General features: G+C 34.6%; 1 protein-coding gene across 1 annotated transcript in view; it reads right to left on the bottom strand.

Moving 5' to 3' along the window:
• Nucleotides 1-4,262: 4,262 nt before the first annotated feature.
• LOC150085344 (uncharacterized) overlaps nt 4,263-22,282 on the bottom strand; it is a 160,451-nt gene continuing 142,431 nt past the window's right edge. Inside the window, exons 6-9 of the mRNA XM_090373164.1 lie at nt 19,994-20,137; nt 13,796-13,966; nt 8,689-9,060; nt 4,263-4,464 (exon numbers count right to left, since the gene is read on the bottom strand). Coding sequence (XP_090229290.1) covers nt 4,393-4,464; nt 8,689-9,060; nt 13,796-13,966; nt 19,994-20,137 — 759 coding nt within the window. The 3' untranslated portion in view covers nt 4,263-4,392. The remainder of the gene's footprint in view (nt 4,465-8,688; nt 9,061-13,795; nt 13,967-19,993; nt 20,138-22,282) is intronic.

Raw genomic sequence — 22,282 nt, 5'->3', positions numbered from 1 at the left:
AAAAAAAAAAAAATCACTGAGTAAAAATATAGCGCAACATCTTATTGATGAGATGGCAGTCGATGTTCAAAGAACTTTACACCGTAATTGCAACAAGTCAAGTTTGATATTCAACTGGATGAATCTGTCTGGAAGTGCATATATTTGCAAATATTCTTAAGGTCTATGGGAGGTATTATAGTCCTAGACAAAGATGCATTATTGGTGAATTTCTTTTGACATTTTTTAAAAGCTGACATGGACTGTTCCACTTGTTTGAAGAAGTATTTTTAAAAAAAATATGATGAAAGTAAGGCCACTTACTTCAACTCTGCAACATTATCTGAAAAAATTAAGTTTCAACCAACTCCTCCTCCATACAGAAGTAAGGTAATTATCAAAAGACTGTTTGCAACGACTATCTTTTTAATTCAGCTGTGGAATTTAACTGATATTGAACTATCACTTGGTGATGAATTGTGGCTATGTAAATATCATCTGTTATATCTGTCTGACTTATATTCTAAATTCAGTGAAATACAGAAAAAGATTACAAGGAAAAGAAGTTGCAATAATTCAGCTCCACTGTTATATTAAGATTGGCCTGTACAAGCAAAAAATTGTGCTGTACAAGCCTTCGTTGAGTGCTGAAATTTTCAGTTCTTTGAGGTGTTGTATCTAGAGCAAGAAGCAAAAGATATTTCAGATAGCAACTTGCTTATCTATCCAATCTACCTTGAAAACTTGGAAGATTAAGGTTTGTTTTAAAGATCTTGAAAGCATGATGGGTCTTGATTGGATTTTCTCTCCTTATGACATTAAAATAGAGTGCACATGGAGCCTAATTTACAAGAAGAATTCACTGAAATGAGTTTGGATCTGGAGGCAAAACCAATGTTTAAATGTAAAGGCTTCCATGATTACTGGGGCAACAAATACACTGCTAAATATTATATGGTTTAAGCTGAATTCAGTCATGTGAATGCACTTTGGGCAGAGAAATAAGCTGAACATCAACAAACATTGTGAACTAGGGTTCAAACTAACAAACCTGCAGCCTAATATTTGTGCCCTACTTGAGGCTCAAGAACGGCACAAATATTAGGCTGCAGGTTTGTTAGTTTGAACCTTAGTTCTCAGTAGGAACTAAACTTGTTAAGACTTAAAATTAAAAGATTTGCTACACTGTTTGTTTTTACTCTTTTACAAATTACTGATATAATACAGTGGTACCTCGACATACGAGTTTAATTAGTTCCGTAACCTTGCTCGTATGTCAAATTGCTCATATCTCAAAGCAATTTTCCCCATTGAAATTAATTGAAATGCCATTAATCCGTTCCAGCTCCCAAAAAACCACCTCAGTTGTTTTTGTTAAGTGTTTTTGAATAAGAAAAATGTATTTACAAGAAGAAACATAATAAAAGAAAAGGTGAAGTGCTTACGGAAGCGTATAATTTTCGTCATTGGTCTTCGCTTTTTTTGTCACGCTTTGCTCATTTTCACCTGCAGATCGTTTAAAAAAAACTGTCCAAGGAGGTTTGTTTCTTCCTCCCTTTCAGGATATTGCGGAAATGTGTTAGGCAAGTTTCGTTGAACAACTCCGATGCACGACCAGTTGCAACTTTTTTGGGGTGTTTTTATCCACGAACTCTACAACTTTCACCCACATTCCCAAGATCTCCTTTATATTTCTTGTAGAGAACCTTCTCCATCTCTGGCTCCTCTTCAAAACTAATTTTTCGTTGAACCACCATATGCTGCTGCGAATGTAGATCGTGTAACTCCTCGGTTGTCAACTCCTGAGTCTGTTCCTCGACAAGTTCGTTCACATCTCTCTCATCCACCTCCAGACCCATGGATTTTCCCAGAGAAACAATCTCCTCTATCACTGACACTTCGGGTTCCAATCCTTCAAAAGCCCTTTCAGCTACAGCCTCAGGCCACAGCTTCTTCCATGCAGATATTAAGGTCCTCGTTGTAACACCCAGCCAGGCCTGATCAATAATTCTTAGGCATATCACGATGTTAAAGTGGTCCTTCCAGAACTCTCGAAGGGTAAGGTTTGTGTTCTCCGTCACTTCAAAGCAGCGCCGAAAAATGTGCTTGGTGTACAACTTCTTAAAATTAGAAATCACCTGCTGATCCATGGGCTGCAGGATACGAGTGGTAGGTAGAGAACCTTTATAAACTTGAACTCTTCGAGTAAATCATCTTCGAGATTTGTTGGGTGAGCAGGGGCATTGTCGAGGACGAGAAGGACTTGCATGGGTAGGTTGTTTTCCTGTAGATATTTTTTAACAGAAGGGCCAAACACCAGGTTTATCCACTCCACAAAGAATTTCCTGGTGACCCACGCCTTCGGATTTGCCCTCCACATAACTTGTAGTTTTTCTTTTAAAATCTTATGTGACTTAAAGGCTCTGGGATTTTCCGAATGGTATACTAGCAGAGGCTTGATTTTGCAGTCGCCACTCGCATTGGCGCAAAGTGCTAGAGTTAATCTATCCTTCATGGGTTTGTGACCTGGCATCGTCTTCTCCTCTGCCGTTATGTAAGTCCTATTCAGCATCCTTTTCCAGAAAAGCCCTATCTCGTCACAGTTGAAGACTTGCTGAGGGATGTATCCTTTGGCTTCTATCAGTTCGGAAAACGTTTTGATGTAAACCTCAGCTGCCTTCACATCCGAACTTGCTGCCTCACCATGCCTGACGACGGAGTCAATGCCGGTCCTTTTCCTAAAGTTGTCAAACCAGCCCCGACTGGCTTTAAACGAGTCTTCCGATTCCTCGTTTGTGGAAGTGTGTGAGAACTGCTTCAGCAAATCACTGTAAATCGCTCGTGCCTTCTCACATATGATACTTTGTGTTAAGAATCCTCCTTGAAGCTGCTTCTGTGTCACCCACACCATCAGTAGTTTCTCCATTTTCTCATGGAGAGAGGTCCGGAGCTTAGAAATTATTGTAACGCCCTTGGCTGGCGTTATACCCTTTATCAACTTCTTCTGTTTAAGCATCATTGATGTGCTACGCCCGTATATCCTCGCCAAGTCAATTACTCGCACACCTTGCTCATGTTTTTCTATGATTTCACGCTTTAATTCAATAGACATCATCTTCTTCTTCGGACCCATGGTTATAAAAATAAATTTGATAATGTTTTGTAAATGTACAAAAAGCAAAAAACGCGAACCCAACTTATCAAAAATACTACGAAAACGAGGGAAACAAGCACACAGACAGGTCTAGTCTGAGGTGGGAGAAACTGTTAGACGCTGCACACGACCCCAACATGCGCCCCGCATGTTGGGGTCGTGTGCAGCGGTGTAGTGTGCGATTCCTCGTATCTCAAATCTTGCTCTCATCTCAAAGCAAAATATCGCTCGCTCGGCGGCTCGTATCTCAAAACACTCATATATTAGGGCACTCGTATATCGAGGTACCACTGTACTAATATTAAATATATATACATTGAGAATTTGTTTTGGGTTCATTGATAAATCAGTTATTTTCTTAAGGGATATGCCAGCTCAGAAGTATGGGAACCCCTGGATTGGAGGGGATGGACAAATGATGTAGGTTGATTTTTATTTAATTCTGGCTTATGTATAAGCTTGCTTCTTTGCATCATTTGCCACTTCGAAAAGTGGTTGCCATGTGGTTTCAATAACAATGAGTTAACTCTTCTTGCTGTATGGCTGTTCTTGAGTAAACTGAAACTAAGTAATTATGCAAAAGTTTCCATTTGTTTGGCACAGCTGCACATCTTACAGCACATTTTAAAGAGTTATTAATGTGGCAAAAAAAAAAAAAAAATATGGGAAAAGAAATATCATAAAGAATGCTTGAAGAATGAGTGATATGCAAGTATCAACTGATAAAAGTAAGCAGGATGTGATGAGTTTTCATTTTATGAAAGGAAAAGAAACACATCATTTTAACAAGTTTTTATTGTAAATGCACATTTTACAAATTTATCATCTGGGAAAATTTCTGTACAAGGTACATAACTGCAATGCTTTACAAAATACACATGTCAGAAAGTTGACTTTCAGTATCTCTTGAGTTCTCTGGAATAAATTAAATTATTCAGACTTAACACCAGCTTATAAATATGCATTCGACAGCTGGGCATTTTAAAGTGTCTGCAATGTTTTCTTTAAGGTGCAATTATATGATGATGACTTAAATTCATTAGCATTTTATATAGTTGCCATGAGATCAAGTATAGAATTGGCAACAGAATAAGTTCTTTGATCTTTCTATAATTTGCACTTGAATTTATTATATATGTGCATTGTATGTTATAAAACATTCATACACAAACCAGATGTTAGGTGTTATTTCAAATTTGTGTAATGCAAAAATATTATCCGCCTGACATCTATACCAACCTTAGGTTGTTTTGCTAAACTTATGCTAGTACTGTTCCCTCTGCTGGAGTTGCTTCATTTGCTGTGGTAGTTTTTTCATGTGCAGTGGCAGCCTAAGGGAACAAAAATTAACATGTTACATAATTCCTATTAGAAATATCCTACATTAAATTCACTAAGCTATGCATATTTTATGCGAGAGAGAGAGAGAGAGAGAGAGAGAGAGAGAGAGAGAGAGAGAGAGAGAGAGAGAGAGAGAGCGATAGTTACCAAGTTTTAGTTTGTAATCTTGGCCAATATCCTATAATACAAACTAAAACTTGGTAACTATAAAATAATTTTTTTTATTTTTGGCTCATGCTATATAAGCTTGCTTTCTTGCATCACGTGCCTATGCTAATGACAATGCTAAAATACTGCTATTAAATACACAACTCGATAACTGGCACTATAGATTACATTATTAGAAGAAAAAAAAATGTGATGGCTTCAACTGAGGCTTCTAACTGGTAGTCATTAAAAACCAAGCAAAGCCAATAGCAATTGAAAGTGCAAACTCCAACAGGTTACTTATAATCTGTAGGAATCAAAAAATATCATGAAAGGAGGGATGAAAAACTTTTAAAAAAATTGATTCTGTATAAAAAAGAGTCTGCTATCTATGAAGCATGTTTTGCATACTTGCAGAAATGTATGCTAGCTTCTATATTATTAAATAAATTAGTATAAATCATAATACTCTACATATGATTTGTGACACTGCTTAATTCACTGTGGATAATTTACTTTTTACACTTTATCTAATTTTTATAATCCCATTAATTCATGTCCCAGTCTAGTATGTCTATTTGCCCTGAAGTCATGCTTATATATTCACTAAATGTACTGACTAAGATTTGAATGTAAGTAATTGTTTAATAACGTGAGCAGATTATCTGCATCTAAATCTTTCCTCCACAGCACAAAGTAATTTCTGATGTTAAACCATTGCATCAACTTTCTTTGTAAGGTATTATTATTATATGAATTATTCCATGAGATAAAGAACCCTAACCTTTTTATTGTTTTTTGTAGACACAAATTGCCAATATTTTGGAAAGGAAAAAAAATATATATATATATGTGTGTGCACGCATGCGCGCGCACACAGAGAGAGAGAGAGAGAGAGAGAGTGTGTGTGTGTGTGTGTGTTCTCGGCTTTACGAGTTATTTCATTCCTAGCGTGCACTTGTAAGCAAAAACTCGTAAAGCAGGAATTCATTTCCCATAGACGTACGTTAAAAACAGGGGTTGCATTCTCAACAATGAAATTTGACCATAGTAATGTTAAATAAAGATCGACAAAATAGTTTATGCTTAAACAATGATTTATTTATCCAAAGAAATGAAAACATAGCCTTTAAAATCAAGTAAATTATAATAATAAAGAAATTATTTATGTCATACAAACATTAAAGAATGTTTATTCCTCATCATCGACTGATGATGATGAAGAATAATGAGATCATGTTTGCTTATGATCTCATATTTTGTTTCTATTGTTATTCCTCTTCACTGTTTCTTTTTACTACCATCACTCTCCATAGTATTACTTCGTTTTGGCATACTGTACAGTATTAATAAGGGATAAATCTGAAATAAGACAAGACAGCAGAAATGAAGAGCAACACAACCATTCTTTGTAACGTCAGCATTACCATGCTGACGTTACAAATTTTCTTCCAGCTCATGTATTAATGATCTTGGTAAAACCCCTCCCACCATTCCCAACACGCACCATTCAATGCCTCCTGTGGTCTTCCGTCAAAAGGATATCAGAAGGATTTTGATGAATCTTGACGCTAAGAAAGCTCCAGGTCCTGATGGTATTTCTCCACTTGTTCTCAAAACCTGTGCTCCTGAACTTACTCCTATTCTTTGCAGACTTTTTTCACTTTCTTATTCCAAAGGTGTTTTTCCTTCTGCTTGGAAATTTGCTCATATCCAGCCAGTTCCTAAAAAGGGTGACAAATCCCTCCCATCCAATTATCGTCCCATTGCAATTACTTCTACTCTTTCTAAAGTAATGGAGAAATCAATTAACCGCCAACTCTTAAACTACCTAGAAACCTTCCGTCTGATCAACGATCGCTAGTACGAATTCCGTCAGTGTCGATCCACTGGTGATATTCTGGCTTATGTTACCCATTTATGGACTAATTCAATGGAAAGGTTCGGTGAAACACAAGTAGTTGCTCTTGACATCTCAAAGGCTTTTGATCATGTTTGGCATAAAGGTCTTCTAAACAAGCTTCCATCTTATGGTTTGCCAACTGTTTTTAGTAATTGGTTATCCAGTTTTCTCTCTGATCGCTCACTGAGGGTGATGGTAGATGGCTCTCTGTCTTCTAACTTCTCCACTAATGCCGGTGTCCCCCAAGATTCAGTTCATTCCCCCACTCTTTTCCTCTTGTATATTAATGACCTTCTTTCATTGACTGGAAATCCTATCCATAGTTTTGCCGATGATGGCACATTGCATTCCACTTTACATTTTGGGGAAACCTCGTCCTGCTCAATCAGCTTCAACTTCTCAAAAATCTGCTACCAATTCCTTAAATGCCGATCTTCAGGTAATTCTCCAGTGGAGCAAAGACAACTTAGTTAATTTCAACCCTTCTAAAACTCAGTCTTGTCTTATATCTCGCAAAAATGATTCTTCTGCTGCTATGCTTATCTTTGGCGACACTCCGATTTCTAGGCAAAATGATATATCTCTTTTGGGGATTACCCTGACTTCTAATCTCTCTTGGCACAAGCACATTACAAATATTGCTTCCTCTGCATCTAAAAAACTTGGTTTTCTCTTCTGCTCTCAGCATTACTTTTCTTCCAAACAGCTGCTCACTCTGTATAAATCGCAAATCTGCTCTGCCATGGAATATTGTTCCCACATCTGAGGTAGTACCCCCAAAACCTCTCTCAGGCTTCTTGATTCCATTCAGAAGAGGGCAGTTAGGTTAATTTATGATTCATCGATAACAGAGTCTCTCCACTCACTTTCTCATAGATGTACTGTTTCTGCTGCATGCCTCTTCTACAGATACTTCCATGGGCACTGTTCTTCTGAATTGGCTTCTATAATTCCCGCTCTCTCTTTCAAAACAGTCCGAACGCGTGCCGCCACCAGCCAACATCCATTTACTGTCCAACTTCAAACCCACAGAACCAACTTTTCATCTTTTCTCATTTATTCATTCAACTGCCGTTTTCTGGAACAACCTTCCTTCATACGTATTTCCTGAAAATTACAATCTACAGAAGTTCAAGTCCAATGTCAAGAAATATCTTCTTTCGTCTTCTCAACCTCCAACCCAAGCACGGTACTAATTACTATAGGTTCTAATACCTCTCGTGTTTGGGGTTCACATAAAAAAAAAAAAAAAAAAAAATTGCTTTGTGTTATGTGACTCATCTGCCTGAACAAAGAAATGAACATATAGTAGTACGCGTAGCTATACATATAGCACGCATACGTTTAGCATTTATTTATTGAAATTAATGTTCATATTTTTGATTTTGGTGATACTTGAAAAAAAAGAACTCATAAACCCAGGAGCTTGTAAGCAAGAAGTGCCGCTATATATCTTTTTCTTATCAATCTAAAACCACTATATGATGTCCCTAAAACCACTATATGTCAGGTAAGCAAAATTATACCATACAGTTAAAAAGTGTGGAGTTGTTTTTAATTAACAAGGCAATTCAGGCCAGTGTATAATGTCCATAAACCATGTTCTAAGGATGTACTTTTCCCTTTCATAGGACAGAAAACCCTCATGGAAAAATCGAGGCAAAACCCAGTACCCATAATCCAAATCCAAAGTCAGTCCCACTTGAAAGGCTTCAAAATAAGTTCCTCACTTTGTCAAGAGGATTCAACCCTGGGCTATTCCAAATGGGTGGCAAGTTATAACACACTATCCTGACATGAGTCTTAATAGAGTATATAAAAAGTAGTATATACTAGCATTTCTCAGCCTTTATTATAACAATGCCCACCTAAACTGTAAAAAAGTGTGTAAATACTTCTGAAATAATGGATTTCAGAAGTATTTACAGACAGAAAAATTTGTTTTGGCTTCTTATTTTTTCATGTCTAAAGCATAAAAATAATTATACTAAAACTATCCATTATTACATACATTTTACTTTATTTTATTCTGGAATGCAAAACCACTCAGATTTTTTTTGTGCCCACAGGATGTAAAATGTAACAAATTTTAAATTGAATAAAGATTAAAAATTATCTTGTACAATTAAAAATATCATAAAAAAGAATTCCTTCTGCAGTTTACCTGTTTACTTTCACCACTTGTAACATCAGGGTTTATGAGGGGAGTGACAGTACCATTAGGTTCACCACCACCTTGAGCCTCCACTTTTATAGTTTTTTGAATATGATCTGGGCAAGGTTTTATTTGCTTAGATGAATCTGCATTTTCTTGCTCTTCATGCCTTGAACTGGAAACAGTATCACCTACTGCAGCATCACTAGCTGTGCTTGTAGTTATAGTATTAGAAGATGTGGTTTCAGTCTCTTCACCCCTGCGACGAGGACGACCTTTGCGAAAACGTTGACGCCGAGATCTATATGGTGCTTTTCTTTGTCCTCTGTTATCTTGTTGCTGCTGTTGCTCCTGAGCAGATGTAGTCGCACCATCACTGTCCTTGTGACAAAAAATAAAAAAATAAATAAATGAACTGAAAAAAATCAAAAATACATATGCTGTTTAGCAAGTAACGAAACAAAATTCATTATGGTTGTTGTACATGGATAGGATTCCAATGAAATATTCCTTAACGCATTTATTCACATACATGCCACTTTATTATCACTACATTATGGATAGCAGAATTTAGTACGTCTCAGGTATGTGTAGTCTTTGCTCAACCACGTTTCTGTATTACAACAGTATACAGATGTGTGTTCACACCTAAAAAACTGTATATGAGAAGATAAATGACAATAACATCACTGTCAATGAGATATGAATATAACTCCATTATCTGCTCAGAAAACAGGTGTTTCTGCTAAAAGCCAGCTCTCCTTCACAATCAAAAAAGCAAGAAAGCCAAATTGGCTGATGAAGTAATTCTAATTGCATACTTTGCAGTACAAAAATTATGTGCACTCATATTCTCTCCCCCAAAACAACTGTCAATTGCCTCAACTGCACAAAGGCAATGTAGCTCATATCCACAAAGTTATACTTTATAATGGTTACTACCACCACTAGTATGACAAAAACAATTTATTCAAAGTAAATTCTGTTTTTCTGTTTTGCTACTTATTTAACAATATTATGAGTAAATTTGTTTTGCCACTAACTGATTGTGACATTAACCACAGCTGAACAATCTGTGGATCATGGGTGAGCATTTCAAATGTTTGTGGGTTTCCAGTCCCCTCCTTCCTTGATGCCCTAATTCAGAATACAGCATCCCAGAGAGCTATTCCCAAGGTACTGGCAGTAAAAGCTATGATAGGGATTTCTCCAAAGTTAAAGTGTGAACCCCTGTTTTGTCAGTCAAATTTACTCTTGACATTCTTACATAAAAGAAAGGCACTACAGAAAAACCATAAAATTTGGTACTCTCCACAAACTTAAGAACATTTTCATTAACTGCACATAAAATTAAGTCAATATCTTAATTTCTCAGTAATCTAAGCTTTTTAAATAAACTCATATATCCTAAAGGATGCAAATTTATAATTTTCATGCACAAAATTACACAGTATTATGCATGCCTGAGAAATGTCAGAGTATTTCTGCATTAACCATTAACAATAGTTCCAATTTTAAAAATTTTCTTAAAATGTAAATGCTGCTCAATTAAAGAGAAATTATAAAGTAATTATTTCTGAAAAATATTTTTATAGTTACTGCTCTAAAACATGGACCATTACCAAGAATCATGTGCATGTTCCAAAATTTTGGAACATGCACATGATTCCAGCATATCAATTGTAATCCACATTGGAATGTGGATTACAATTGATATGCTGCTTACACCAATGCTCAGCAGCAGTGCCATTACTGCTAAGTTGAATAGCATATTTCAATAGCAGTATGCCATTGACAGCAGAATGTGAAAAACTGGCCTGGTGTATAATGCTCCAAGATATGATCGCAAAGCCTACATTCTGCCTCACCAATCTCTCAATCTGGGCACACGATCCAATAAATGGAACCTGCACATTGCAACAACATTCACTGCAACTTCCAGAGAGCACAACTAATATGGTAATATGGTAGTGTGGCAACACCCTGCTGAGACATACTGAAAAGGCTGAATAGTGGGAAATATAAGCTGTAGCAATTAGCTCACTACTGCAATCGGAATGGGAAACTAAATTATTCCCATACAGCTGGGAATCTATCCAGAACATGGGTAGTGGGGGATATCCACACCTGGAAAAAATGTGTCCTGATCCCAGATATCTTGGTATTCCCATCATCAATTGAATCACAGCAGTGCCACATGCTCAACTAAATAACACTTCTGCAGTGCTGTGCAGATATCCTGAGGCATGCATTGACTATAATTGCTGAACTGTCCATTGCACACTGGATTTTTATATACCGAAGTCATCAATCAGAAACTCACATGACAAACGAAGACATCCAGAAACAGGAGAGAATGAACCAATTCCATATTAAAAGAGAAGTAAGAGGACTAGGAATTTTGATATTGGAGGAACAGCTACATGGGTTAAAATTAAAATGCTGCTCACACCAATAATGCTCAGCAATAGCAGAACATGAGAAATTGGCCTGGTGAATAGCCCTCATTTTGTTACTGGATTAAAAAAAAAAAAAAAAAAAAAAAATGTGAAATATACAACTGATAGAATGCACTAATATATATGCACACAGGGTATTTCAAAAGTATATGCTAAAAATTCTGGGATGTGTTCTAGAGTGAAAAATAAGAAGAAAAAAATCACATAAACGTGTTCAATTCTGAGTGATTAACAGAGATATGGCTGTTTGAATTTTACAAAATGTATATGGAACTTTCAATGGTAAGAATAATAAAAAAAATTAAGCAGACATAATACTGTACTTAGCAAAGTTTTTATTTATACCAGGGATGATGTGCTTGCTTATTCGCATTATTTTATTATTTGTTTGTCATTCAGAACTCCACACCTTTTATAAAATTCACTCACAGCTCCATTAATTATTCAGAATTGAATGTGTTCATATGAATTTTTCTTATTTTGGAATCTTAACACATCCCATAATTTTTGTAAACACTTTTGAAAATACCTAATATAGCATCCATTTAAATGATATAAATAAATAAACGAATAATATAAAATAGGCACTTTATAAAAATCGCCTTGTTAATAAAAGTCATTCGGCATAAGTACTTATCTTAAAGTACTAGCAGCACATTTATAATTAGGTTTATACACAACTGCAAATATTAGAATTTCAAAATTAAAAATATGATATAGTACAATAATAGGATAACAAAAGCAACAATTAGTAAATTGGGGGCTACTACCTTATCCTTCTATATATTTGGTGGCCACAACAATCAAGCATCCAGTTAGTGTTGTGGAGTGGGGATGTCTGTCAAGGGACAGTGTCAGTCAGCTGCATGTTACTGACAGTATGTCAAGTGCAAATATTAACCAATGATATATCCTAGTACACAGGGTGATAGTATCCTTCAGCAGGATGATGCATCTTGCCACACAACCAAAATCAGCACAATATGGTTGAAAGATCATGTGTATTCACATGATCAGGTAATTGTGCAGACCTAAATCCAATTAAATTCCTGATCAGGGATAAAAGGTACTGTTTCCTGTCAAAATCCCAGCAATAAAAGAGAACTGACTGAGGCCATCCACCAATCAGGGTTGGATTGGGGTCATCATACCTGAAGAACTATAGACCTTGAGTGTCATCATACCTGAATAACTAGACCTTGAGCTATGCCAAGACAAATTAAAGCTGTTCTAAAGGCAAAAATTGTCTACATTTATTTTTTTTTAATTAACATATTTTATATTCCAGTCTTAAGTTTTTAAAAAAGAGATTGGTTAAACTGCAAATAATATATTTTTCTTTCAAAATAAAATAATTTAAAATGAAGGCAGTAACAGAGATAAGTGAAATCTTTACATTTATGGATTCAAATATGTGGGTGATTTTTGTGGTGAGGAGAAAAACCCAAAAAATCCAGGTGTGAAAATGAGCTTCAATATTGGAATCTGAAATGTAGCCAACTTCATTTAGTTATTGGGATTGTCGAGTCTAACTGTACTCCTCACCATAAAATTTACACTATTATTTATAAGTGTCCAGAATTAATCCAACTGGCGAGTGTATCCATAATTTAACCTGGTAATAAAAAATTTGAGTAAATTATTTTGGTTAACTAATTATACAAATTGAGTTTTTGTTCACAAAAAAAAATTTTCTGTAGCACATATACAATGTATTTTGAATTTAACTCATTTGGAGGAATGAAGTCTTGATGAGATTCTTGACCCACACCTAAAAGTAAGTAATTCTTAACACATTAAAAAAGCTTGTTCGTAAAAACATGATGAATCTAAGGAAATTACACTGAATTTTTGAATGCTCTGAACAACACCATTTGTGCCATCAAGCTAAGGTGCCCAGAACCTTAAAATTATGTCAAGAATGGTAATTTAAAGGTTATGGCAATGTTAAGACACAAGAAGTGCCTCAAAGGCAAGTTAAGTTTTCTAAATAGTTCCAGCATCCCATAATGACCAATATTTGTCTCTAAGAGGTGAGACATGGAAATGACAGTCAGGCAATCTTATTATTACAAGACTCAACCATAACTACGTATTTTAATAATACTGTTCCATAAAAGACATGACGGCATTCCAAAGTACATTACCTCAGATTATTTTAGTTATACTCAACTTTTGGATATTACTGTATATTGGATGAAGAAGATAAAACACTTCCAAGAAGAATCGGGATTTTTCTGATTATTAAACTTTTTGAGCAGGATTTGGTGCTGATAATCTGCTATTTGTTTAAAATATTGAAACCACAAGCTGAAGAGCCATGGCAGTTTCATATTTTAAGCAAATATTAAATTATCATTTCAGGGATGATATATGTTTCAAAGTAGTGAATTTCAGGATGACTTGTGAATACACGAGGTTAGCTCTATTGAGAGTTCTAAGACAACTATGTTTACTTACAGCAGGCAAACGTCTGCTGGCCACCAAATGTACAGAAGGATAAGGTAGGACAGAGTATTTTCAGAATCCATATATCTTTCTGCTATATTAAATACTTAATATTAAATAATTAAGTTTAAAAGTAACAATGACTAACTTGTAATGAAATAAAAATGTAAGCACCTAATATAATTTAATTTTAAGAAGTAAAAAATTACCTTACTAGTATCACCCTCAAGACCGCTTTGGCTACCTTCTGTATCACTACGAGAACGCCTCTGTCTACGTCTGAAAAACCTACGATAAAATCGCCTAGGTGGTCGACGGCCTCCAGGCCCTTGAGTTTGCTGAACTCTTGCATCTCCATTCCTTTGCTGCTGCATATCTCCCTATTTTAACAAAACTTATATTTAATAAACAAAAAAAGAAATTGAAATTACCGATATTGAAATCAATTCATCCTGACATCAGTTCTCTAACTGTAAATCTTAAGTTAAACTAAAGATTAATGATATTGATGTGATTATGTATCAAAATTCCATTATTTAGAAATAACTGTGATTTAATTAAATAATTTCATAAAAAATTTATAAAAAGAAAGCTAACTTCATAAATTTAAATCTAGATTCCTGATATTATCTATGTGCTATCCTTTATTTCTCTTCAGGCAGAATTTAGTATTTAAAGTTCTGAATACTTTTCATGAAGCCTGGAAACATTTTTTTTCTTGTAAATAAGTAAAAAATCTTTCTCTGTTGAACATTTTTCTCTAAAATAGAACTCTCTATGAGCTTGGTTGCTATGGATGCCTGCTCTATCAATGTGCCAGAATTCACTGGCTGTCAGGGAAGTGGCATTACATTAGTAATGAATAACATTTCTTTAAGGATAAATGTTACTTATTAATAATGCAATACCAAAACAACTTACTGCTTCAGTACTGCACTACTAATTGGCATTTAACACTTAAATTTTAATTGAACAATTAGTACTGGCAAAATGATGCAAGGAAGCATGCTTATGTAGCATCAGCCAAAAAAAAAAAAAAGCTGATTAATATTTAACATGAAACATTTGTCTTAAATAAACACGCAATTGATTACTCTTTACCAACTTTTCATAGGAAGCACATGAAATGCACTTCTTTATAGAGGTCATTTTCTGGTAGACAAAGGATTATGACCTAAATTATCTATGTTTGAATTTGCACACCGTTTGTCATCATTCATAATTATGATATTAAATCATTAATGGGTTGTCAGTGATAACTGCTTGCCTTCCCACTTATGTGGAAGCAGTGCTACATTATCAATAAGTAGCAGCATACTTCTCATAGGAAATTGTTACTTATTATCTCTCTATACATTAAAAAAAGTTTCCCTCCTAGTGATATTTATTCAAGCCAATGGGAGAAGAGGGCTAGGCAATTATGTCACTACAATGCAATCAATTATTGACAACTGCCTCCATAACGTTCACCGACCTCGTGCTTCCCTGTCTAATATTTTATGTTTCATTGTAATCTTTTTTGCACATTAATGAATATTGTATACAATATTTGTAAATAGTTTAGTATTTTGTAAATAGTTCAGTTAAATATTTGTATAGTTTGTAAATATTTCAGTTAAATATTTTAGTCCTGCTCTTTCCGATGCAACAATATTCCCCATAAATTATGGAACCCGAAGCAAAAGGCCTTTTCCTAAGTGACCTATGTAAATGCAGGTAAATAATTACTTAGTGATATTTATTTTACCTTGAAAATTCCGAGCACTACAAATGCATAGGTCATTTCCTGATTAGATATCAATCAGTGCATATCAACAGGTGTATCCTTTATGTAGAAAAAAAATTTGACTTACTCCGTATGCCTCTACATTTTATGTAGAAAAGCGTGCGCGGGGGTGGGTGAGCAAAGTGAGCAGGGGGTGAAGCCTCCTAGTATATATTAATTTAATTGTAGTAGCCTTTGATCCAGAAGAGAAATATAACTCAGTTTCCCTCCACTCTCTACTTTCTTTTTCTTCCTTATACTAGATGTGTGTCTCAGGTAAAAATATCTCATGAAAGTTAGAAAGGAGCAGAGCTTGGAAACTAGGCACCTTAGAGGAGGCTTGATTGAGGTGTTTAAGGCTCTAAGAGGCTGTTTGTTATTTGGTTTTTAGGAGCATTAGCAACTAAGGCCATATTGCTCCGGGAATATGCGGTGGTCATTCCCTGACCTTTCCGCATCCTCCGTATTTGTTGGTCACGGGCTCAAACCCCGGTCTAATCAAGAAGCGTGTGCTACGCACTGCATTAAGAATGAAATTTTCAAGGTTATAAATGATTCTAGAACTAGGGGCCATAATTTCAAGTTACAGGGGGAGTTGTTTAGACTGGATTGCAGGAAGTTTTATTTTAGCCAGCGAGTTATAAATTACTGGAATAAGTTGCCTACATAGATGGTAGAGGCTGACAGTTTGGGGAATTTCAAAGGTCAGCCGGAAAATTACCTATGGGAGGAGGGAAATGCTTAGGTTGTCCATTTCCTTTTCTTACTTATTAATTATTATTATTATATATATATATATTTTTTTTTTTTTTTTTCTTGTTCTTCTTATTTTTATTATTTTATTCTTATCATTTTATTTTATTTATTTTTTTGTTATTTTATTATTACTATTATTTTTTTTAATTTAATTTAATTTTATTACTATTTTATTTATTTATTTTTTTTTGGTCGGTGCAGCATAAGCCATAGGCTTCCTTGCACCATGTGGCCATTACTAATATTAATACAGGCAGTCTCGCTTTACGAGCTTTCGCTTTAAGAGTTCCCGGATTTACGAGTTTTTTTTTTTTAAAGTATCAAGTATCAACAAAATCGAAAATATGAACATTAATTGAAAAAATTAATGTTAAACATTCATAAATACTGCATTTCAAACCATGCGCGTAGCTATACAATACAGTGTACCCAGTTTTACAATATTAATTCGTTCCAGAGACACCATCGTATCTAGAAAATATCATAATGTGAACCCAATAACACATTGTTTTTTGGTAATTCGTTTCACGACCTCGGAAGTTGAAATTTTCGCTATATAACTCTCTAAAGGGTTGTTTTTATAGTGCAAATTGTATTAGTTACCAATTCTAATCACTAAAATGCACTTCACTTTCATCATTATCATATGTTATGTTATAAGAACCAATTTTGAACGCCTTTGTGACATTTTTCTAAAGCACATTTCTGGAGGTCACGACCATAAAACAATAAAAAACAATTTGCACTTTCTGGTTTATTGGGCTTTTCTGTTACTGCAAGCAGTTATAAACTGATAGTAAACTCGATATTATTGCATTTGCGAAAATACCGATAGCTGGAATTGTGTGGTTTTTTACGTTATTATGGTGAAATGTGTTTCCCCTTTATTGAAATCTTCAATCGTATAAAAAACAAGTTTTCAGAATCTTCTCTTCATTCCTTTTTTTTTTAAGCTTTGTAAACTTGTTACTCTGTGAAAATTGTGTTAGTTGCAATTTGTGCGTTCCATTAAAAAATGCTTATGCATCTATTGAAATTTATAAATAAAATATAAGATTATCTCGGAAACAAATGCCTCTGGAAGCATTTCTGAAGACAACTCCTTGTGTAACAAACCAATGAGTGCCAAGCCAATAATAAGTGATCAACGAGTGTGCATTTAGTTGATGATGAAGAATAAACATTCTTTAAAATTTGTAAGTCATAAATAATTTCTTTATTATTATAATTTGCTTAATTTTAATTTTAACCTAAACTCAGATTAATCAGTTACAAGGATGCACATACAGTAAACCCCCGCTATTCGCGGTATCTGTATTCGCGGTTTCGCGTATTCGCGATCGCCGATTTACTATAAAATGAAACCTAAAAAATGTGAATTTTAAAGCTCCGTGAATATTTTCCGCCATAAAAAAAACATGGGCGTGGCTAAAATTCTTTCCCGGTCAAAACAGCGCTCAGTGGGTGAGGGGAGAGGGGTGACAAAATCGCGAGCGTGAATGTTTCTCGCTAATCCTTGTTCAGTATGTGTTATGCGCTTGTTATGGAAGGTTTCGTCGTTTGCTTTTAATTTATATGCTTATAAATTGAATAAATTTATCAATTTATAAATTGATATGCTTACAACAGTGATAAATCTACTGTTTTGCAGTGTAAAACAGACTTTTTCGAGTGTGTTAACGGAAGAAAGTGACTTTATTGTGGACAAGTTCTTTCTAACCCGTACAAAAATATGGCTACGAATAACAAGAGAAATGTGAAAATATCAAATAAGGCGATGACATTAGCGAATAAAATTGAGTTATTAGATAAAATTTCTAATGGTGAAAGTGTCTCCTCAGTGGCAAAACATTATAAAATCAATGAGTCAACGGTACGATCAATCAAGAAATCGGAAGAAAAAATCCGCCGTAGTGTCCGTGAAAACGCGCTAATTGCTTCAAAAATTTGTTCTGTAACTCGTGATGTTAAATTAGAAAAAATGGAAAAAGCTTTAAATCTGTGGATAGAAGACCGAACTCAAAATAAAATTCCGTTAAATTCGCTCATCATTCGTGAAAACGCAAAACTTATCAACGCTTTAGCGAAACTGGTGATAGCACTGGCGGGATAAGTTTTTTAGCTAGCAAAGACGCTGGTTTGAAAGATTTGTTTGAAATTTCTAATAAATATTACATTTAATATTAAATTGTTTCTTATTTTCATTTCGATGCCATATGCTTGCATTTCACTATGTACTGTCTATGTATATAGTCATATTATGAAGGTACATATAATACATAGACAAAATTTTAGACTAGTTTTTCTTATATATTTCATACTTTGGAACGGAACCCCTTCATTACTATGGAAGCCATAACTCAGTATTCGCGTTTTCGGTATTCGCGGCATTTCTCAGGAACGTAACCCCCGCGAATAGCGGGGGTTTACTGTATATAAGACTCTGTTTGCTTATCCCTGTTTACTGTAAATGTAATGTGTGAAAAATAATGTGGTTGGATTTGGCTGCTTGACATTATTATATATATACAAAATCTAAACTAAAAAAACTAAAACCTAATTTATAAGATATTAGTAAAACTGGATAAGGTACAGAAACATACATGAAGGCCATGGACCACTGAGCATAAAATATTGTTCATTCTGATTGAATATTAATCTATTTAAAGGCCTCAGTGACATAATGGAAGAATGTTCGTGTGGAATGAATAAAACTTGTAAAATTTCATCCTTTTATCTCTGTTTCTATCTTTGTTAATAATATTGCTTCTGAAATTCAATTATACATTCATAGGGCAACATGAAGCTTCTAACATGGCTACTGGCCATTCGTCGGAGTGCAAATGTTGGCTTAAATTTTACTAGGCTTGCAAACTGATGGATTAATAAGATATATTAAAACTATTCAGGATATCAAAATTTGACCAGCAATGCAAATAAATTCCATTAAATTAAACATGCACAAGTACACCCACACAGGGCAGATATTTATTTAGTTGTTATTTGCAGGGGGTGTAAAACAACTGCGGGATGTATCATTACCACTAAACAAAAAAGTTATAAAAATTGTTGCACACAACTGTGTGATGAAAACCACAAAATTTCAGTTCAAAAACTAGTCTAGTAAAAAAATGTTGACATTAAGGAAGATGGAGAAAGTTCTAGTCATTAATGCTGAACCAAAAATTTTTGTACAAAGATTCTTTCTGCACTACATCTATCAGGTACAGTGCAACCAAGGGGCACAAATGGTCACATAACTCACACCACTGAGATGGCCATCTTCTGGGAGGGTGGACAGAGGCCATGTCAACTAAACATGCCCCACACCATTATAGAAGGTATAGTTCTTTTTTTTTTTTTTGTTGCTACAAGTAACATGTGCATATAAAGAGAGTGTGAAGGACAACTTTTCAGACCATATTGCATTCTGCCATTAATCAGCAGTCCATGACCTATACTCCTATCATAGGTCATGGACCACTGAGCAATACAATTAAAGGAATCAATAATATATTCTGTTGTGGATTTCTATATACAGTCGGACCTCTCTTTAACGAACTTCCAAAAAGACATATTTCATGACTATTTATTTATTTTAATGTTGATATTAAAGTAAAATAAATCAAAAATTACTACCTCAACATATTAGAAGAGTGCAGTAGAATATATTCATACAGACAATGATTCTTTGAAATAATTTAATGATATTTATTAGAATAAAATTTCATTAAAAACAATGATTCATGCAACACTCCAAAAGTTTTTACTGCATTTCTGTTATAGTGTCTGCCACTTACATATTAAAATTAAAATTCAGGTTTTTATTACAATTTATTTTATTACAATTTATACAACAAAAATAAGTGTCGAACAAAAAACTTACATTAACTTCTTGATCCATCATTGCTTTTCTTGGGGGTGCACGGGGTCTGCGATAATATCGGGGCCAAAATGGCCGTCTTGGGGGCCTTCTGGGAGGTTGCTGGTTTTCACGGCCTCCATCTTGAGCATTAGCAACTTCATAATCCTTTAAAATATTAATTGCAGATTCTTAAAAGTGTCACAAAATTTATTCTGAGTTCATTTCTCAAACATCATGAAACTAGTTAGACTAGACAATAAGAATTCCTTATAAATTAAAGAAACTTTTACAAGTAGTTCTAATTAATGATATTAATATGTAAATGCAAACATCTTTCGCAGTTTAAGGAACATAATAATAAACAATCTGATATATTATCCTTCTTGAAGCAAAATTAAGTCCAGAAATTTCCAAATATGTAATTACAGTAAACTATCTTTACACAGATTCAACAAAACTGAAAAAAAATTATTAAATATAACAAATAAAATATAGTATAATGGTATATTTTCTTATTTACATAAATAAACGTGGCATAAGTTTATTAAATATAGCACAGAGATAATACAGCACAAGAAAATTTCTACCAAACCAATAGAAAAATTTGCAAAAATCAGTTGTAGCTAACAGAGCAAACGTCAAAAAGTAAAGGTAACAGTTTAATGATGCTATATTCTGTTGTGGGTTTCTATATACAGTTGGACCAACCCTCTTTAACGAACTTCTATATAGTGAAATTTTCTATGTAGCGAACTTTTTTTGATTTCCCCTTGGTCATTACTTTGAAAATAGTTTCTGTATTAGGAAATGATTTCGAGAGACCTGGGTACACATTGCTCGCACCTCTGAGCTTCAGGCAATAGAGCTGATGCTGTAGAAAGCACAAATTAAGAGCTAAACGAATTAAGAATTAATCCCTTTAGCTTTAATAGCTAAAGGCATTAAATTCCACAAATTAAGAATTAAAACATTTTACAATTTAATGGTGCCTTAAAACCCTGCAGGAGGAAACTGGCCAACCATGCTGTGGGATAGAAAAAGATGCAAGGTTCTGGGAGAGACTGCCCAGCAGAGGATCAGCAATGGCTAAAAAAGGATTAAAACCTATACAATTTATACACTACTATACCGAGAGGTCCTGCTGGTCAGCTGCCCACAGCCATTGGCAAAGATTAAGGCATATTCCCGACGCGGGCATTGGCTCTGATCAACCTATTTTCTACCTAAGCATCCTATTATAGAATTAGGAGAGAGTGATTTTCCTCCATCTTGAAAATACATCTGTTGTTTCGAAGAAATGAGTCATCCACACTTTCACCTGTCTCTGTTTACATGGTAACTACAAGTGGTCCCTAATTTCAGCTTTGTTTTAACTACTGTGTAAGTAACCTTACAGTGTCTAAGAGGAAATATCCTTGAGTGTGGTGTGAAAAAAGTGGAAGTGCTTAACAGTGTAAAAAAGAAATCGCTTTAAAATTTGGTATCCCTGCCAGTAGTGTGTCAACCATTCTGAAAAACCATGTTTCGATTTTCAAACTGATTGAGGAAACTGGACCCAGTCAGAACGTGCGAAATTATGCCTCTGGGAAGATGTAGATGAAGCAGTTTTTAAGTGGATGAAGTTTATTCCAGACCAAAACATGCCGTTATCAGGACTATTAATAAAAGAAAAGGCTATAGAGTACATATCTTTTCTGGAGCACAAAACATTTCAAGCTGGTTCTGGCTGGCTGGACAAATTTAAAGAGCATTGTGGGTTACTTGAAAAAGTTATTTCTGTAAGTGGAGTTGCAATCGAAGAAGACTATACCCATTGGAAAGAAACAGTTTTGAAAAATATTGAGGATTACGAGTCCAAAGACATATTCAACATTGATGAAAGAGGTCTATTTTTTAAATGTTCACTAAACAAGACACTAACTTTTAAAGGTGATAAATGTGTAGGTGGTAAAAATAGAGAAAATTACTCTTGGTTGCAAATATGACTGGTAATGAGAAACTGAAGCTTTTGATAATAGGCAAAAGTAAACATCCCCTATGTTTCAAAGGAGTTAAGTCGTTAGAGCGGAACTACAACAAAAAAAACTTGAACGACAAGTGAAATTTTTGAGCAGTGCATTTTAAATTTCAATAAAAAGATGACAAAAGAAAACAGAAAAATCGCATTGATTGTCGACAACTGCCCTGCCCACCTTCACTCGAAGTGAAGGTGAGCAGGGAAGTTGTTCACTAAAAACTTACAAGTGTGAAGCTTGTTTTCTTCTTTCTGAATAATTCGTCTTAACTGCAGCCAGTGCCAGATTTATATAT

Source organism: Mastigoproctus giganteus, chromosome 5, assembly GCF_048544385.1.
Source record: "Mastigoproctus giganteus isolate SK-2022 chromosome 5, ASM4854438v1, whole genome shotgun sequence".
Classification (NCBI taxonomy): domain Eukaryota; kingdom Metazoa; phylum Arthropoda; class Arachnida; order Uropygi; family Thelyphonidae; genus Mastigoproctus; species Mastigoproctus giganteus.
The sequence above is the reverse complement of the archived record's forward strand: the minus strand, read 5'-3'. Positions and strand labels throughout refer to the sequence as shown.